The sequence below is a fragment of the Phascolarctos cinereus genome, unplaced genomic scaffold (assembly GCF_003287225.1).
Source record: "Phascolarctos cinereus isolate Bilbo 61053 unplaced genomic scaffold, phaCin_HiC Scaffold_1;HRSCAF=81, whole genome shotgun sequence".
Classification (NCBI taxonomy): domain Eukaryota; kingdom Metazoa; phylum Chordata; class Mammalia; order Diprotodontia; family Phascolarctidae; genus Phascolarctos; species Phascolarctos cinereus.
In genome coordinates this window covers 265,764,203-265,779,580 of record NW_027555514.1, presented here as the reverse complement: position 1 = coordinate 265,779,580, position 15,378 = coordinate 265,764,203, and the positions used below count along the sequence as shown (strand labels likewise).

General features: G+C 38.8%; 1 protein-coding gene and 1 pseudogene across 1 annotated transcript in view; one reads left to right on the top strand and one right to left on the bottom strand.

The window, feature by feature from the left end:
* Positions 1–15,378, bottom strand: part of CFAP54 (cilia and flagella associated protein 54) — a 288,300-nt gene that overhangs the window by 190,986 nt on the left and 81,936 nt on the right. The window contains exons 23-26 of the mRNA XM_078150421.1: positions 7,714–7,850; positions 4,112–4,259; positions 2,880–3,035; positions 650–772 (exon numbers count right to left, since the gene is read on the bottom strand). Of these exons, the coding sequence (XP_078006547.1) occupies positions 650–772; positions 2,880–3,035; positions 4,112–4,259; positions 7,714–7,850 (564 nt within the window). The remainder of the gene's footprint in view (positions 1–649; positions 773–2,879; positions 3,036–4,111; positions 4,260–7,713; positions 7,851–15,378) is intronic.
* On the top strand, positions 13,089–13,835 carry LOC110221781 (mitotic checkpoint protein BUB3 pseudogene; annotated as a pseudogene).

Sequence of the window (15,378 nt, the reverse complement as noted above, 5' to 3'; positions counted from 1 at the left end):
CAAAAGGAACAGGTCCCACTAATGCTTGAGTACATCTACTTGTCTTGCTTGAACTCGAAGCACACACTCAGCCCAGCTCTGGGCATCAGGAGAAGACAGTTCAGCACCAAAGCCAGGCTTGTGGAGGGACCCTCTCCCACCCCTGCTGCCCTGCCCCAGTCTCTTGCCCAGTATCTCAATGCCCAGATTCAGTATCCCCTGATCAGTTTCTTCACCAACTTCCATCTATAATGGGGACAAACAAGTAGATTATGATCATAGGGAATACAAGAAGATATTCTCAAGATCATAAACTCCAAAAAAACAGTCTATATGCTTATATATAGTGCTGGCATTGACATGCAGTGATCGTTTTTAAAACATGAACGTTTTACTTGGAAAAGTATCACAAGATCAGCTGCATCTTTCAGAAGATTCATCATTTTGTCCTGTGCATTTTTTTCTTGTTAATATTCTATCTAGAAGTAGGTCACATGGACAATAATGTCAGATGCATTTTAATCAGACTGTTTGATTTCATGACAGGAAGTGTCACTTGTTATACTTTGAAGAACATCACAGGATCTGACTGCCCCTTCTCAAAGAAATTTCTCATTCTCTCAATGTGTTCTCAATTCTTGGACCCTGGGTCACATCACCAGATGAGTACCTTTGTTGTGTAATAAACAGAACACGCAATCATATGTTGGATGCTTTCAAAATTCCCCATTTGTCTCTTGGGAAAGTTAACATTGGGGATTTCTTGCAGAACTACCAAACACTTAATTAGGATCTGAAAAACAAAAGCATGGTGTTATAGAAAACTCTATATAAAGATCATCTGTAAACAAATGTCCTACTCAACATATGCAAATTGTAAAGCCAGAAAATGGGAAATATTACACTGCTGTTGTACATTGAGAATCGTAGGTTTTTAAAATTAAATCAATTCAATATCATAGCAGGAAAATCAACCAGTAGCTCAGTTTTCCTTCTATCATCTTTACTTTGCATCTTGTGACCCAAGAACTCACATTTTATTATCAAGAACCAGTGTCACAGAGCTATGGCAGCAGATCAACAAGAGCCATGATGGCAGCCGGCCAATGAAGCTCTGAGAAACTCACGGCTGGCCCCTCTCATGAGCTGGACAACGTAGCCGGAGTTAAAACTTTAATTGGGGCTTTACTTTGTATCAAGGACACTTGTGACATCCAGGCTGGGCCACACTGTTCCTGTCAGCAGACTTCGTTTTAAATAATTAAGAGACACACCCCAGCAGGACTTCTGAAGGCCTGCCGTGGCCAGACACTGCCAATGACTGGCTCCACCAGTATGGTAGAATATGCCTGCTACTCTCACTGGGCTACCACAGCGATTTGACTGGACCCAGACATCTTTCCTGGGTAGAGATAGCTATTGCTATCTGGTCTATATTTTGATATATTTAGTTTCCCTGTGATCCTATATAAGGTATTAAACTTATTTTCTCTGATTCCAGAGGACTAAAGTTGGGGGTGCCATGTAGAAGCTGCAGAGAATCAGATTTTGGGGTCACCATAAGGAAAACCTCAACTATCAGAGATGTCCAAAAACTAGAATGGACAGAAAAAGTGATTTCTGAAATGGGAAAAATCAATAACCAATGCCTTGAAATCCTTGGTCTGTGATCATTTATCAGCTATAACTATTAGGATAAGAAATAACTATGTGATGTACAGTAAAGACACAGTCCCAGGTAGAAAAAATCTGTGTATAACCAAACTATGATGTAGTCTCAGCAAAATTTCTGTGTTAGTTAACCTAAGGAGTGTGACTATAATCATTATAACAGCATATAACTATTAATTGTCTTGACCATTATCATCTTTATATTAACATGTAGTTGTTTACTCTGAGTTTCTTGCAGAGGAGGACCTCCTTTTTCATGACAGCCTGCTTGAGGTCAAAGAGAACAAATCTGCCATTAGGCAGCCTTTTTTTCATCAAACAAGAATCAAGAAAACTAGAAATATTTATGAGTCCTATAGGCTGGTGTCTCAGACTATACTGGGTGGAGTACAAACCCCTACCTCTGTTTTCTTAAATAAAGGTGTATTTCTTTGCCCACAAAGGCTCTCAATTTCTTTTTTTTTTTTACTGTTCCCCATCACTGAAAACACAAAACAGAGCTGAACGACTACTCAGGCCATTTGTAGAAGGGATTCTTGCTCAGGCATTAGCTAGATTTGATCACTCCTACAATCCTCTCCAGCACTTCAGGTTTTATGATCATGTGATCCTCCAAGCCTTAAGGAGAGGGCACATTGTCTGAATCATAAGTCTTCTCTACTCTCAGGATGCCATCTTGAATATCAAATTGGTTGAGGCCTTCCTCAAACCCCCTGTACCAGCAGTCTCTATTTGCCAGACTGGAGAAGGACCAGTTCACAAGGGACTGCAAAGTACATTCAAGGACACCAAGCCATACTTCGCTTTGGCTTAGACCTTGATTTACCCAGACCCTCATAGCAGCCCCTAGTGGAAATCAATCTCTCCAGGTCCATACAAGTATGCCTTCTTTCAATGGAAAAAAGGTGATACTACATGGCAAAGAGCTATTTGTGGTTAAGGTAAAATTTGAAGTATGGGAAAACCACATGGGAGGAATTCAGAATGCCCTAATAATCTATACATGGTCCTATATGTTAATTCGCTGCATGGCCAAGGGAAACTCACTTCCTGCTTCAGTTTCTGGATGTTTTTCCCACTTCCATTCTCTCCATTCTTCACTCCATCCCACACACCATCATCAGGCTCCTGCCTGTTCCTGGCCAACTTTCATCCTACGAAGGAGATGCTACCTTTATCTCCCCCACACACACACACCTAAGACATCCTCCATCATCAGCTGCTCTTACCTGGATTGCTGGCACCAGAACAATGTTGTGAAAGATTAGAGGAGCCAGGAGACCATAGCACTGAACGACAGCTTGTAGGGAATAATTCACATCATTTAAGTGGGTACTAAGGTCAATTGCCACTAGCATTCTCTGACATTCCGCTAGTCTTACAGCCTGTTTAAAAAAGGGGGGGGGGAAGACATCATTATGGAGCCACAGTATCTGCTTCCTCAATTGCTCATCTCCAAGGAAAAGAAGAGAGCCTGGTAGCTCAGTAACTCCTTAGTTGTTGCTCAGAAGAAAAACTAAATTTAGGAGTAGCCAAGGGCCGCAAAGTGGCACAGTGCTGGATTTGAACTCAGGTCTTCCTAACTCCAGGCCCAGTACTCTATCCACTGCACCACCTAGCTGTTCAAAAAAAAAAAAAAAACAAAGTGCAATTCAATAGCGACTACAGGATGATGTTTAAGGCCAGGAAGAAACTAACAGTGAAAAATCACAATTGCCATATGTGGGTAAATAAAATAGAGAGAGAGAAAGGCACCCAAGGGTCATGATCAGCTAAAATTTAAAATTTTTTTAAAATATTATTTGATTGTTAAGAAGTAAGGACTAGTAAGCTGATTTTCTTTTTTTTTTTTTAATGGGTTTTTATTTGCATCTTTTATCTTTAAATTGCCTTGATTTTCCCTTATGTCTTCTTTCCCCTCTTCTCCTTCCCACAGGGGGAAGATTATTTCTTATAACAAAAGGGTTATAACAGAAAGGTTATTTTTTATAACAAAAAAAAATTTTAAAGAAAAAAAGGGAAGAGAAGGAAAAAAAGTCAGATCCTTCTTTCCTCCATTTTCAGAATTTTCCATTAATTCTAGCAGCTCCTTGGCTTTTCCTTCATAATCATTCTTGACTACAGTCAATGAATGTGACATTATATGCAGTGTTCCAAACCACTGGACTCCCGTCTCTCCAAAGGAGTGGGAGGAGTGGGGAATGCTTTCTTCCATCTCTTCTGGGAAACTGATTTTCTTATTTGCTGGAAGGTAAGCCCATGAAACCTGAATTTCCAGTAAACATGGTGGAGCAGCCTTGTCCCTGACCATTCTTGGGGACTTATAGATTAGAAGCTTTCTGTCCCAGAAGTGGCTATGGTTGGTCATGTTGGTTTAAGTGTGGAACTTCAGGCTACAAAGAAAGGAAAATCAAGGTCATTTCACATTAGGGACATTTTGCTATCACTTGAATCCACTTACTTGTTGACAGGTGAAAACCTCATTTCCCCTAATGGCATCACAGAAGAGCTTTTGTTCCACAATATTAATGCTACTCGTTACAAAAATACATCTGAGGAAATGGTATAAAAGCACTGATGAAGACTCTGACAAGGTATTGGAATACAACCTACAGAATACAAAAACAAGGAGAGGGTGACTACATGGTGAAAACACAGCCTGGTTCAACATGTATACTAGGTTAATGATGGCTGTCAAGAATCAGATTTCAACAAATATTCATTGGGTATCCACTACAAGCGGCCTATGTGGTGTGTAAGACACCTGTACTGAATGACAAACACACAGCCCACTTGACTATGCTATTTAGAGAAACTTCTCTCCCTGTGAACAAATTCTTCCATATCCTTCAATACTCCTTCCACCTCCTAAAAACCTGGCTGTCAATGCTATATCCTTCAATAACACTCTCCAGACATATGCAAAATCATTTGCAGAATTTGGGGAGGGGGGAGTCTACAGGTGGCAAACTTTTCATATAAGCTGTCCAGTTTTTGGATGAATTGCTCAAAATCTATTACTTTTTTCCTATTCTTCTTCCCTGAAGCATTAGAACAAGAGGAGAGCTGGGCATGCCTTTTGCTGCTTTCAGATGTTTGTTTCTTATTCAGTCACCTCTCACCTTCCTAAATCTTGCCATCTTTATATTGCTCACTTCCTTTTACTATTCTGATCTCAGTCACTTACTAACATACTAACTAATCCTTCCCCAACTTCCTCAATGACTTCAGCACCTTCAGGTCATCTGTCTTCTACCCCATCTCCTAACAATATCCTCATGATTCCAACCTCCGTGTTCAGTCTTCTACCATGCCAGGCTCATAGTTCCATGACCTTCAGTCACCTGCAGTGACTTCCATTTCCATCCCATTTCACAACCCACTCATATGGTAGCACCTGAACTTCTTCTCTGACCACAAGTTCCTGTTCTTCATCTCCTTCCTTTCACCTCCCCCATAACTCCCACTGGCCCTGCTCCTTCTTCCCAAAATGATCTCTACTCTCTGGACAACTCTCTCTCCTTCCAGTCCATCTTACCCAGGCACGTTGCACTTGTCTTATACCCAGATGTATCTATGTGGTATGCTGCTGCCCTAGAAGTCTCTGTCCCATTGACCCTCTCCCCTTCCCAAACCTCAACTTGTCCATTTTCTCTGTCACAACTCCCAGACTGCCAACCTTGTCGGCATATGTCACAACAAGACCAGGCCCACTACACAGTCATACCATCTAAACTTAGTGGTGGCCTCACTGCTTCCCAGCAATCCCTTCATTAATTTTATTGACTTTTTTTCCTATTTGGCAACTTCTCCTGTTCTCCCAAAGGCCTCCTTATCATTTTCATCAGATAATGCCATACTGAAGATATAGCGATCAGATCTGAATTTGCTACAATTTCATCTACTCCCCCTCAAAAAAGATTTATCCTCATTCTTTTGTTTACCCCATCTCTGAAGAAGAATGACCCATCTCCTTCCAAAGTTAACCCCTACAACTATACTCTTGATCTTATCCCCTCCCACATTTCCTAGGACCCTATTCTACCAATCATCTCTAGCCTTTCTCTCTTCATTATTTCCGAAGTTCTTTAAATTCAGTGACATTCCTTACCACTTCCCTAAAAACACTCTTATGTTCCAGCCAATCAGTCAACTATCAATAAGCATCTATTAAGCACTTAGCATATTCTAGGCATGTGCTAAGTATTGGGAATACAAAGAAAGACAAAAACATGGTCCTTGACCTCAAGAAGCCCACAGTCTAACAGGGAAGCCAGCATGTAAACAACTATATATAGCCAGACTATTTCTTACAATCCAAATCACCTTTATGCCATGTGGCCCATCCAACACCAATTTTCTTGATGTATTCCCTCCAACTTGAATGTTCTTGACTCCCTCCCCAATTTCCACCCAAAATCCTACCTATGTTCCAAGATCCATCTCCAATGCTACCATCTTTGGAGAGCTTTCTCTGATATCTCAACCACTTACACTCTCTCTCTATTCTGAATCCTGATAGCACTTTGTACCATTCTTACGAAACTTATCATATGTTCGTTCATGCATTCTTTCACCCAATTCCTATCTGTCCCTGCCTAGCCATGGAATCAATCTTGGGCAAAAATTAGGCAACTTATGAAGTTGGTTTCCTCCGCAAGACCACCTCTCTTTCTGTATCCCACTTAGAGTTAATCTTGACTCCTCCCCCACCTCAGGGACCTCATTTACTCATTTTCTCTTTACCTCTTATCTCCTACAAAATAGGAGAGGGCCCATCATCATTTTTTTAAACTAGAACTGTGATTCACTGATATAGGAAATTCTCATGAAAAGCATAGGATCTGATGAGAGCCTCCTACTAGGGAGGTAACATCTAGATGGAATGCTAGACTTGGAGTTAGGAAGACCTGAGTTCTAATCCTGTGCTAGAGACTTACTAGCAATGTGAGGATAAGAAAGTCACTTAAATTCTTTCAGTATCAGTTTCCTCATCCATAAAATGGAGATAACAATTTCACCTTCTCACAGGGCTGTTAAGAGGTCCAAATGAGGTCATTTATTTAAAGGCTTTGTAAATCATTAAGCACTATATAAAGATTAGCTATTATTGCCAGCCATGCAGACTGGCACTTGGATCAGTACTTGCTCTGCAACTGGGGCCCGAAAGGTAAAGCCACTTGCCCAGGGTCTCCCAGAATGTGTCAGAATTAGGACTTGAACACAGGTCTTCCTGACTCCAAGGCCAGCACTCTGCTGCTTCACCACACTGCTTATCAAAAGCCATTAGTTACTCTTATTACTTTACAATTTGCAATTCAATTAGGAGAATGAGAGTCAGGCAAGAAGCTACTTCAACAGCCCTTTGAATCTTAAGTCGTTTATATATAATTGTGGACTGAGATGATGAATGTACTTAAAGGCACAAAAGGTATCAGCATGCCAGAAATCATACTTCACTTTTTCCTAGACCATCCCTTAAGAGACATGGTAGCAGGAGGGGGAGAAGCAAATATATCCTGCTGACCCTGGTTTTAGATCCTGAAGACCTAGTCCTTGGAGCTACTTGGAAGTAGGGAGAAAGTAATTGTTTCTTTGTCACCTCAACACAAGTCTACCTAACCCCAAAACAGCCTTTCCCATCCCCCTCCCTGGGGTTCCCAGACACATATTTTGCATTTTCTGCCACATTAGGTATTATTCTCATTAACATTTAATGATATTTTTATACTCAGATGTCCCCATTTGACTTTCTAATGATTCTCCATGCTTCATGCATTATTTCTCATTCTCATAATGAAGTTTCTAACAAAACAAGTGTCTCCTTGGAATGCATATGTAATATAGACATAACTGTTAATTATATAGATGTAACTGCTATTCTAGATATTAATTAATATAGATATAACTGTTTTCCATATGTAACAATTATTACATGCCAAACATACTCATTAAGAAACATCTTTAAAGTTAAAATTACAATAAACCACTGAACAGTCTCATTCCAAAGAATGACATCTGCAATAGCTAAATCTATATTTTAAAAAATATTTTTCCAGTTACCTGTGTGGTGTAATAGTTAACATGCTGTTTAAAGAAATAATGGATGTATTTGATGGAGAAGGAGTATAGACAAAATAATCCCAAACTGGTGCAAAGGCTTTCTTGGCCAATGAATATTTACCAACTTGATAGGCAACCTACAAGACAAGGCATATTTCTTGAAATATGATATTTTCATTTGCTTCATGGGCACAGATAATTAAACATAACTTCTATGTCAGCACTATTAATCCCTAATTTAAAATATAGTTTTTTTAGTTTGCTATTCTTCCTTAGAACACCATGGTAGCTGTGTCAACTGGCAAGAGAGACTAACACATTTTAGAACCTCTTTCATTCCTAAATTACATGGAAATTTTAAATCTCTGAAAAGATATTTCAAATCCTCCTAAGCAAAACAAAGATCACATCTGAGCCAAATTAATTTCATTTCCATCTATCTCTGCAGTACATGGCATATATTATAAATATTGTTATAATGAACAATCTGTTCCAAGAGAAACAATCATATTTCCCAAACCAAAAATATGAAATATACTTCATTCTTCCCTGGCTCTGACTGACACTTTAGGGGCTTTCATACAACAAAGGAAAAAGAGTTGAAAAGAGAAAAGAATGAAAGAGAAAAGCTAAGAAGGGGCACAATATGCCTTATGTTTAGCACTTGGAGTAATCACCATATCCCCCATATCCACTTCCCCACAATATACTAATCCCATTAGGACTTGGGTAGGGCCCCAGACAATATATCCCAGATAAACATCTAGAAACTTTCACAACTTTAATCCACTTTCCTTGCAGTCAATGGAATCTACTGTGACTTATGCAGGACCAAACCCCAATTCCTTCTAGCTTTGAATAGCACACATAGATTACCTGCCACCCAGAAAAAGACATGCGCTCCAGCATCCATAGACCATATAGCATGTCTATCCTAAGCCAGCCGAGGACCAGACCCAGAAAAATTGCAACTCAGCAAATGAAAGACCAAAAACCAGATGTTGTGAAACCAGGTTTCCTCATAACCAAATCTGTAATGACTTGTTCTCTTCAGTCAAAGCTACAGGAGCCTCAAACTCTTCACCTTCACTACACTGAGATGAGGTATCCTATGATAACTAGCACTAGTCGGTGCATATAGGTAGCGCTTGACTGCCAACTGGCCCGGAGAGGTGGAGCCACTGCCCTGTCTAAAAGTAGCCCTCAGGAATCACCAATGTGAATCTGAGGCAATTCATTTTCCTGGGGTACCTAGGCCTCAGAACACCTTAGTCTCCAAATGTGTCAGCACCATGGTCAGCAGTTTGCTCCAACTGGCTTCTGGCACTGGTAGCTGCTTATGCCCCATTGGCCCCAAACCTTTCTGAGTATGAGCTCTTTTTAAGAGGAAACAATTTCCACGGACACCCCACACGGCAGTTATTTCTCTTAGCTTTGTGTCATCTGCAAATTGTCATATCTCTGCCCCCTCACCCTTCCTCTCTTCCAGATATTATGATATATCTTAAAGACAACCTCTATCCTCATGAAATGTCATCTTAACAGATTCAGCCCAATCTTTGAGTCTATCAAATTCTTGCTGGATCCTGACTCTGTTATCCAATGTGTTAGCTACATCTCTCCTAGCTTTCCATCATCTGCAAATTTGATAAGCATATATCATCTTGGGCTTTGAAAGAGCCCAGGACGAAGGACAGAGCTAAGGCATTCTCCATGCCTCTAAGAGTTTCTTACAAAGTAACACTGACCTGTTAATGACTCTTCTTTGTCTCTTTCCATTCAACCAGTTCTGAATCCACCTCATGGTAAACATTCATTGGCCTTAACTTTAGCACTCTATTTTATCCCTAAGAATAGCATTATACCTTGATGGACTTTGGCAAATGCTTTGCTAACACTAAAGTACAACATATGGAACTAGCTTCATTTCACAGATAAACTGACACTACATCATTTTATATAACTTAGATCTAGAAGGTGTCAGAAATCATTCAATCCAACTCCATTATTTTACATGAAAGAAAACTGAGACCTAGAGAGTTACATGATGTGACCAAGGTCACACAGGTAGCAACCCCAGAGGTAGATTTTGAACCCATGTCTTCCATCTGTAGGGTCAATATTCTTTTTAATACCACATTATTGATTGTATCTGATTTTACTATTTATCTAGGATCTTACTATGTAGAGCCAAGGCTACATTTTCAATTGCTTACTTTTTATATAGTATCGTTCAGCTGCCATAGAATTGTGTTTATAATGGAGATACATAAAATTATGCCCTTGACCTGAAGAATAAAGCTAAAGATAAACGGAGACAGAAAAGGGGACAATAAAAGGAAATGCAGAGCAACTGTACAGTTCAATAAAAAGTTCCTTAACAATTTCCAGGATTGCACTAATTAGTCACTCTTAAGACAAACAGAGAAGCACTTTAGAGAAAAGCTGATGAAGAATCACCTGACTTTCCTAAAAACCATCAGTTAATACTGAGAAAAAGTATAAAATTAACTCTGAAAGGTAATGACAGCCATTAAGAATTGGTAAAATATGAACTCTAATGCTACTATGGAATTGATGCCAATGAGCTAATTTTTAGGTTGCTAAAATGAAAAAAGAAAGGGAAATGGACAGTGGAAATTTCATAAAAAGGATTAACCAATGTACAACAACTCCCATGAAAAGGAGAACAAAAGAGTCTTAAAATAACCTTAGTCAGAAAACACATAATTTACTTGCCAAGAGAAGCAAGCTAGTGGCGAAAGCCAACACTGGTTTAGAATGTAAACTTGTTTTTAAAATCTTATAAAGATGAAGGGTGATTATGAGGAGTATTGCTTCAAGAAGCAGAGAAAAGCAGCTTTTAAAAACTTAGCAAGGGATCCAAATAAGAAAATCATCCCAAGGACACTAAAGGACAAAAATGGGGGGACGATGAACAAAAGAAAAATGGAAAAGATCTATAAAAATCTTTAGTGCCACCACACCTGAATTCTAACACCATGGCCCCAGAGATGTTTATAGAAGAAGTAAAAATGGTATTAGAGAAAACAAATCTGAGGAGAGCAATTTGACTTTTTTCAAGCATACCCAGAAAAGATCATGTTGGGAGCAATATAATTGTCAGGTTTTTGAGGGATTAATTCACCAAATAGATGAAGAAGAGAAAAAATCAAAAGACCTGGAAAAACTCAGATTAGACCTTATTAATGTCACACCCCACTCCCCAAAAGACAGCTGAAAGAGTGCTAGGAACTACTCTCCTATATACCTACTTTCCTTCTCCATAAAGAAAATCTTTTTTTTTTGGCAATTGGGGTTAAGTGACTCACCCAGTGTCACACAGCTAGTAAGTGTGAAGAGTTTGGTCTGAGGTCAGATTTGAACACAGCACCTAGCTGTCCCTCCCTAAAGAAAATCTTGATGACAGTTACCTACATATAAACAAAGGGAATCCCTAATGAGAGTGTTAGTAGGGAATAGTCAGGTTTTCACAATATTTTATAATGGATCACCTTTTTAGGTAAACTTTGGGGGAGGCATAGACAAGAGTCACACAGTTGGGTAGTCATGAATAAGTTGTGATGTGTGCCACTGGAGAGAATGACCAAATAATGAGACTACAGATCTCTCTGAGCGACTGAAAATGGAAACTAAAACACTAATGTTACCTTCAAACAAGTATCAGAGAAATGAACAATCCTAAGAAACAGAAATGGTAGCAACTTCTGAAGGATCCTTCTATCACTAAATCAAAAAGACTTCAATCTGGTTTCTATGTGGAACAGTTTACTAAAGAGTAGTAAAAAGTGAACCCAGCCACCTATCAAATCATGGTGTTCTCAATTTGTTAATGCAAAGCAGAAAAATAATCTCCAAATGCAAGCTCAGTGCTATGCTAATAATATCTAACATCAATTTACTTCCTGGCAGACCTTGGACTGCAGAAGGAGACAATTTCCTTTGAAGAATCAGACAAAAAAGACCAGGAGAGCAATCATTGGCTACAGCAGAATTGGTCTTGACCAAAAGAAAAAAAAATGTCTTTCCTACCAAATAACTTTCTTCCACCAAACAGAGGGCTGTGTAAAGATTCAGAGATGATACCCAAACAAAGAAAATAACTGGCCAAACAAACAATCTCAGCTGGTGTTGAAAGAATCCTTGCAGTTTTAAGACAGATATTTGGTGTCAAATACCTCATAATTTTAATTTATGAGCTAGTCAACTTGGGTGGAAAATATTTTTAGAACAGAGCAAATTGAAAATATGAAGAAATAAGCACAATATTCCACATCAGCATAATTAACAGACTGAAAACCAAATAAATCTTGGGCTGGTAGAATCACAAACCTCCTTTTTCCCCCTTTGAGACCAGACTTATATTAGTTAGTGATGTCATCACATACATATATCTAGAAGACATTTAAAGGAAAGGGAAGAAAGTAGGAAAGAGAAATTAAGATGCAATACTAAGAAAACAAGATCCAATGTAGTTTCAAGCTGAAGAGAAAGCATGTGACATAGTGGGCTCTGGAATCAGAGGACCTGGGTTCAAAGTGTATAGCCCTCAAGTACATCATTTTAACTCTCTTGGCTTCAATTGCCTCATCAATAAAACTAGAAAAATTGACTACAAAATCTCTAAGGTTCTTTCACCTTTCACTTAATCACAGGTAGTTCCTTCTCCAGATATTCCTCTTTACATAATTTCTACATACTGATTTAATTCTATTTTTATCTTTATAGTAATGCTCTCAGTGTTTGCTGCTAAAGAATTAGACTAATAAATAGAATTTTAGAAAAGTTAGATATGTTAGAACTCAAAAGACTACTGAAGGGAAATAGAAAGGAGTATACCTAATTTTAGATGTCTATGGTACCTTTACAAAAATTGATCAAATATTAAGGCATAAAAACCTGACAAATGCCAAAAAAGCAATTATTATAAATGTTAAATGCATCCTTTTTGAACCATAATGCAATAAAAATTACATTCAGTAAAGGGACTTTGAAGTATAGATTAAAAATTAATTGGAAACTAAATAATCTAATCCTAAAAAACATATGTGATTCAAAAAGAGAGCACTGAGGAAGAAGGCATCGAGATGCAATGGACTGTGGCCTGCAAGCAGATGACAAGATAACCAGGTCTAATGAGTTCAAGGTGAACCAGCCTCCAGAGCCTTCTCAATGAAGTTCAGCCCCAACACCTCCCAGTTCCTGCTGGTCTCTTCTGGGACACTTTAGTCAGGCTCTACGATGTCCCTGCCAACACCATGTATCTCAAATACCAACACACTGGCACCATCCTCAACTGTGCTTTCTATGATCCAACACATGTTTAGAATAGGGGATTGGATCATCAGTTGAAAATGCACAACTGGAATGCTGATCAAGAAAACGTTGTTGAACCTATGATGTACCTATTAGATGTGCTGAATATTGTCCAGAAGTGAATGTTATGGTTACTCGAAGTTAGGATCAAACAGTTAAATTGTAGGATCCCAGAACTCCTTGTAATGCAGGAACCTTTTCTCAGCCAGAAAAGGTTTACATGCTCTCTGTGTCTGGAGACAGATTAATTGTGGGGACAGCTGTAGCAGAGTGTTGGTATGGGACTTGAGGAATATAGGCTATGTGCAGCAGAGAAGAGTCTAGTCTAAAATGCCAGACTCGTTGTGTACAAGCATTTCCAAACAAGCAGGGTTATGTGTTGAAGGCCAAGTGGCAGTTTAATATTTGGACCCAAGTCCTGAGGTACAGGAGAAGAAATATGAATTCAAATGTCACAGACTAAAAGAAAATAATATTGAGCAGATTTATCACATCAGTGCCATTTCCTTTCACAGCATTCACAACACATTAGCTACAGGTGGATCTAATGGATTTGTTAATATTTTGGATCCATTCAACAGAAACGTTTGTGCCAATTCCATTGGTATCCCACTAGCATTGCATCACTTGCTTTTAGTAATGATGGGACCACACTTGCAACAGCAGCATTATATATGTGTGAAATGGAGGACACTGAACATCCTGAAGATGGTATCTTCATTTACCAAATGACAGATGCAGAAACAAAACCCAAGGAAACTGGGTCTCATAAAGGTTTGGAGTGATTTGCCTAAGGCCCAGAAGGAAGAAGAGAAGTCACATATGGCCACAAGTACAGTAGCTTAGGCCTGGTTTCATGTTCCCCACTCTCCTGTTTACCTAACTTGAAACTTTCTAACAATACATGTCTGTCACAAACACTACTTATAGTACTATAAAAATTGATATTTAGCAAAAAAAAAAAGAATGTGTGATTCAAAGAACAAATCATAGAATCAATCAATCAACTCACAACTAGAAAAACTAGAAAATAAAGAAATTAAAAATCTCCATTTAAACACAAAAAAAGAAATCCTGAAAATCAAAGGAGAGATCAATAAAACTGAAAGTTAAAAACTCCATTGAATAAAACTAATAACTAGTTTTATGAAAAACAAAATAAACCACCAGCTAATTTGATTTTTAAAAAGAAGAAAACTGAAGAATCAGACTACTTTCTTCAGTACTCTATGCATGCTATTAAAAAGTATGAGCAGCCTTGGCACAAGCTGCAAAAGATAAGACATTGCTTGAGATGGAAATTACCTGATTAGAACCAAGTAAACAGAAGCTAAAACAATATTTATTTTTAATCTGAATATAGCAAGACGGCAGAAGGTTTTGATTTCATTGGGATGGCTAGCTTTTCCACTGCCAGAAATCACAACCATGAGTTACTATATACCAAAAAAAAGTCATTTTCTGTGGTCATCTCTTAAGGCATGAATCCTGAAAGACTGAGCTAGCTTCAGACAAATCTGTTTCTGGCCATAGCTACTTTCCAGCCTGGTAGCACCTGACAAGCTCACAAAGCCTTTAAGAAACTGCAATTGTCTCTGTGTCACAATGAAGCTTCAGAGTTGGGCTTTATAGAAAATTCATTTGTCCTCACAAAAAAGAGGAATTCACACGCTTTTGTCTTGCTCTAAACCTAAAGCTTTTGGAATTTGCCCATCTAAAACACAAAGTAAGAAAAAAACAGATTTAGAAAAGGAAAGATTTGGATCATTCATATAAGGAAGTGTTCAAGTTCCACTTCTGACTCATACTGACCTTGTGACCTTGAACAAGTCACCGAATCTCTCATTGCCCTTGAGAGCTAAGATTCTTAAGTTGCAGAGGGGGTATTGATAAAAGGAATTGTCCTCTTGTGGGAGTACCTTATACCAATGAAATCATGGATTCAGTCCCTAATCCTATTCCCTACAAAAAGAGGGAACCCTAAAATTATTTGGATTGGCTTAGTTTTTATTCATTTTCTATTTGCATCACGGTGAATTCTTAGTAGATTCTTAGTTTTGTAGTCAGATATCTCCTCGTTTCTCGCCCTGGACTTCTCTGACTGTCTTTCCCGTCATGCCCCAGGAAGCTTATCACTGGGATAATCTCATCCTGCAAGATCTCCTCAGCCTTGGTACTCAACCTCATTACTGTCCTCTGTGTCTCTGGAGGATAGGGCCATGAACTGCAGACCTCCATTTAAGGAGAGAGCTTACCCCAGACATCTCATTTCTCACCTGGTTACACTCCTCTGGGACTTATCTCACTTCTCTGTCCTGACCCCACAAC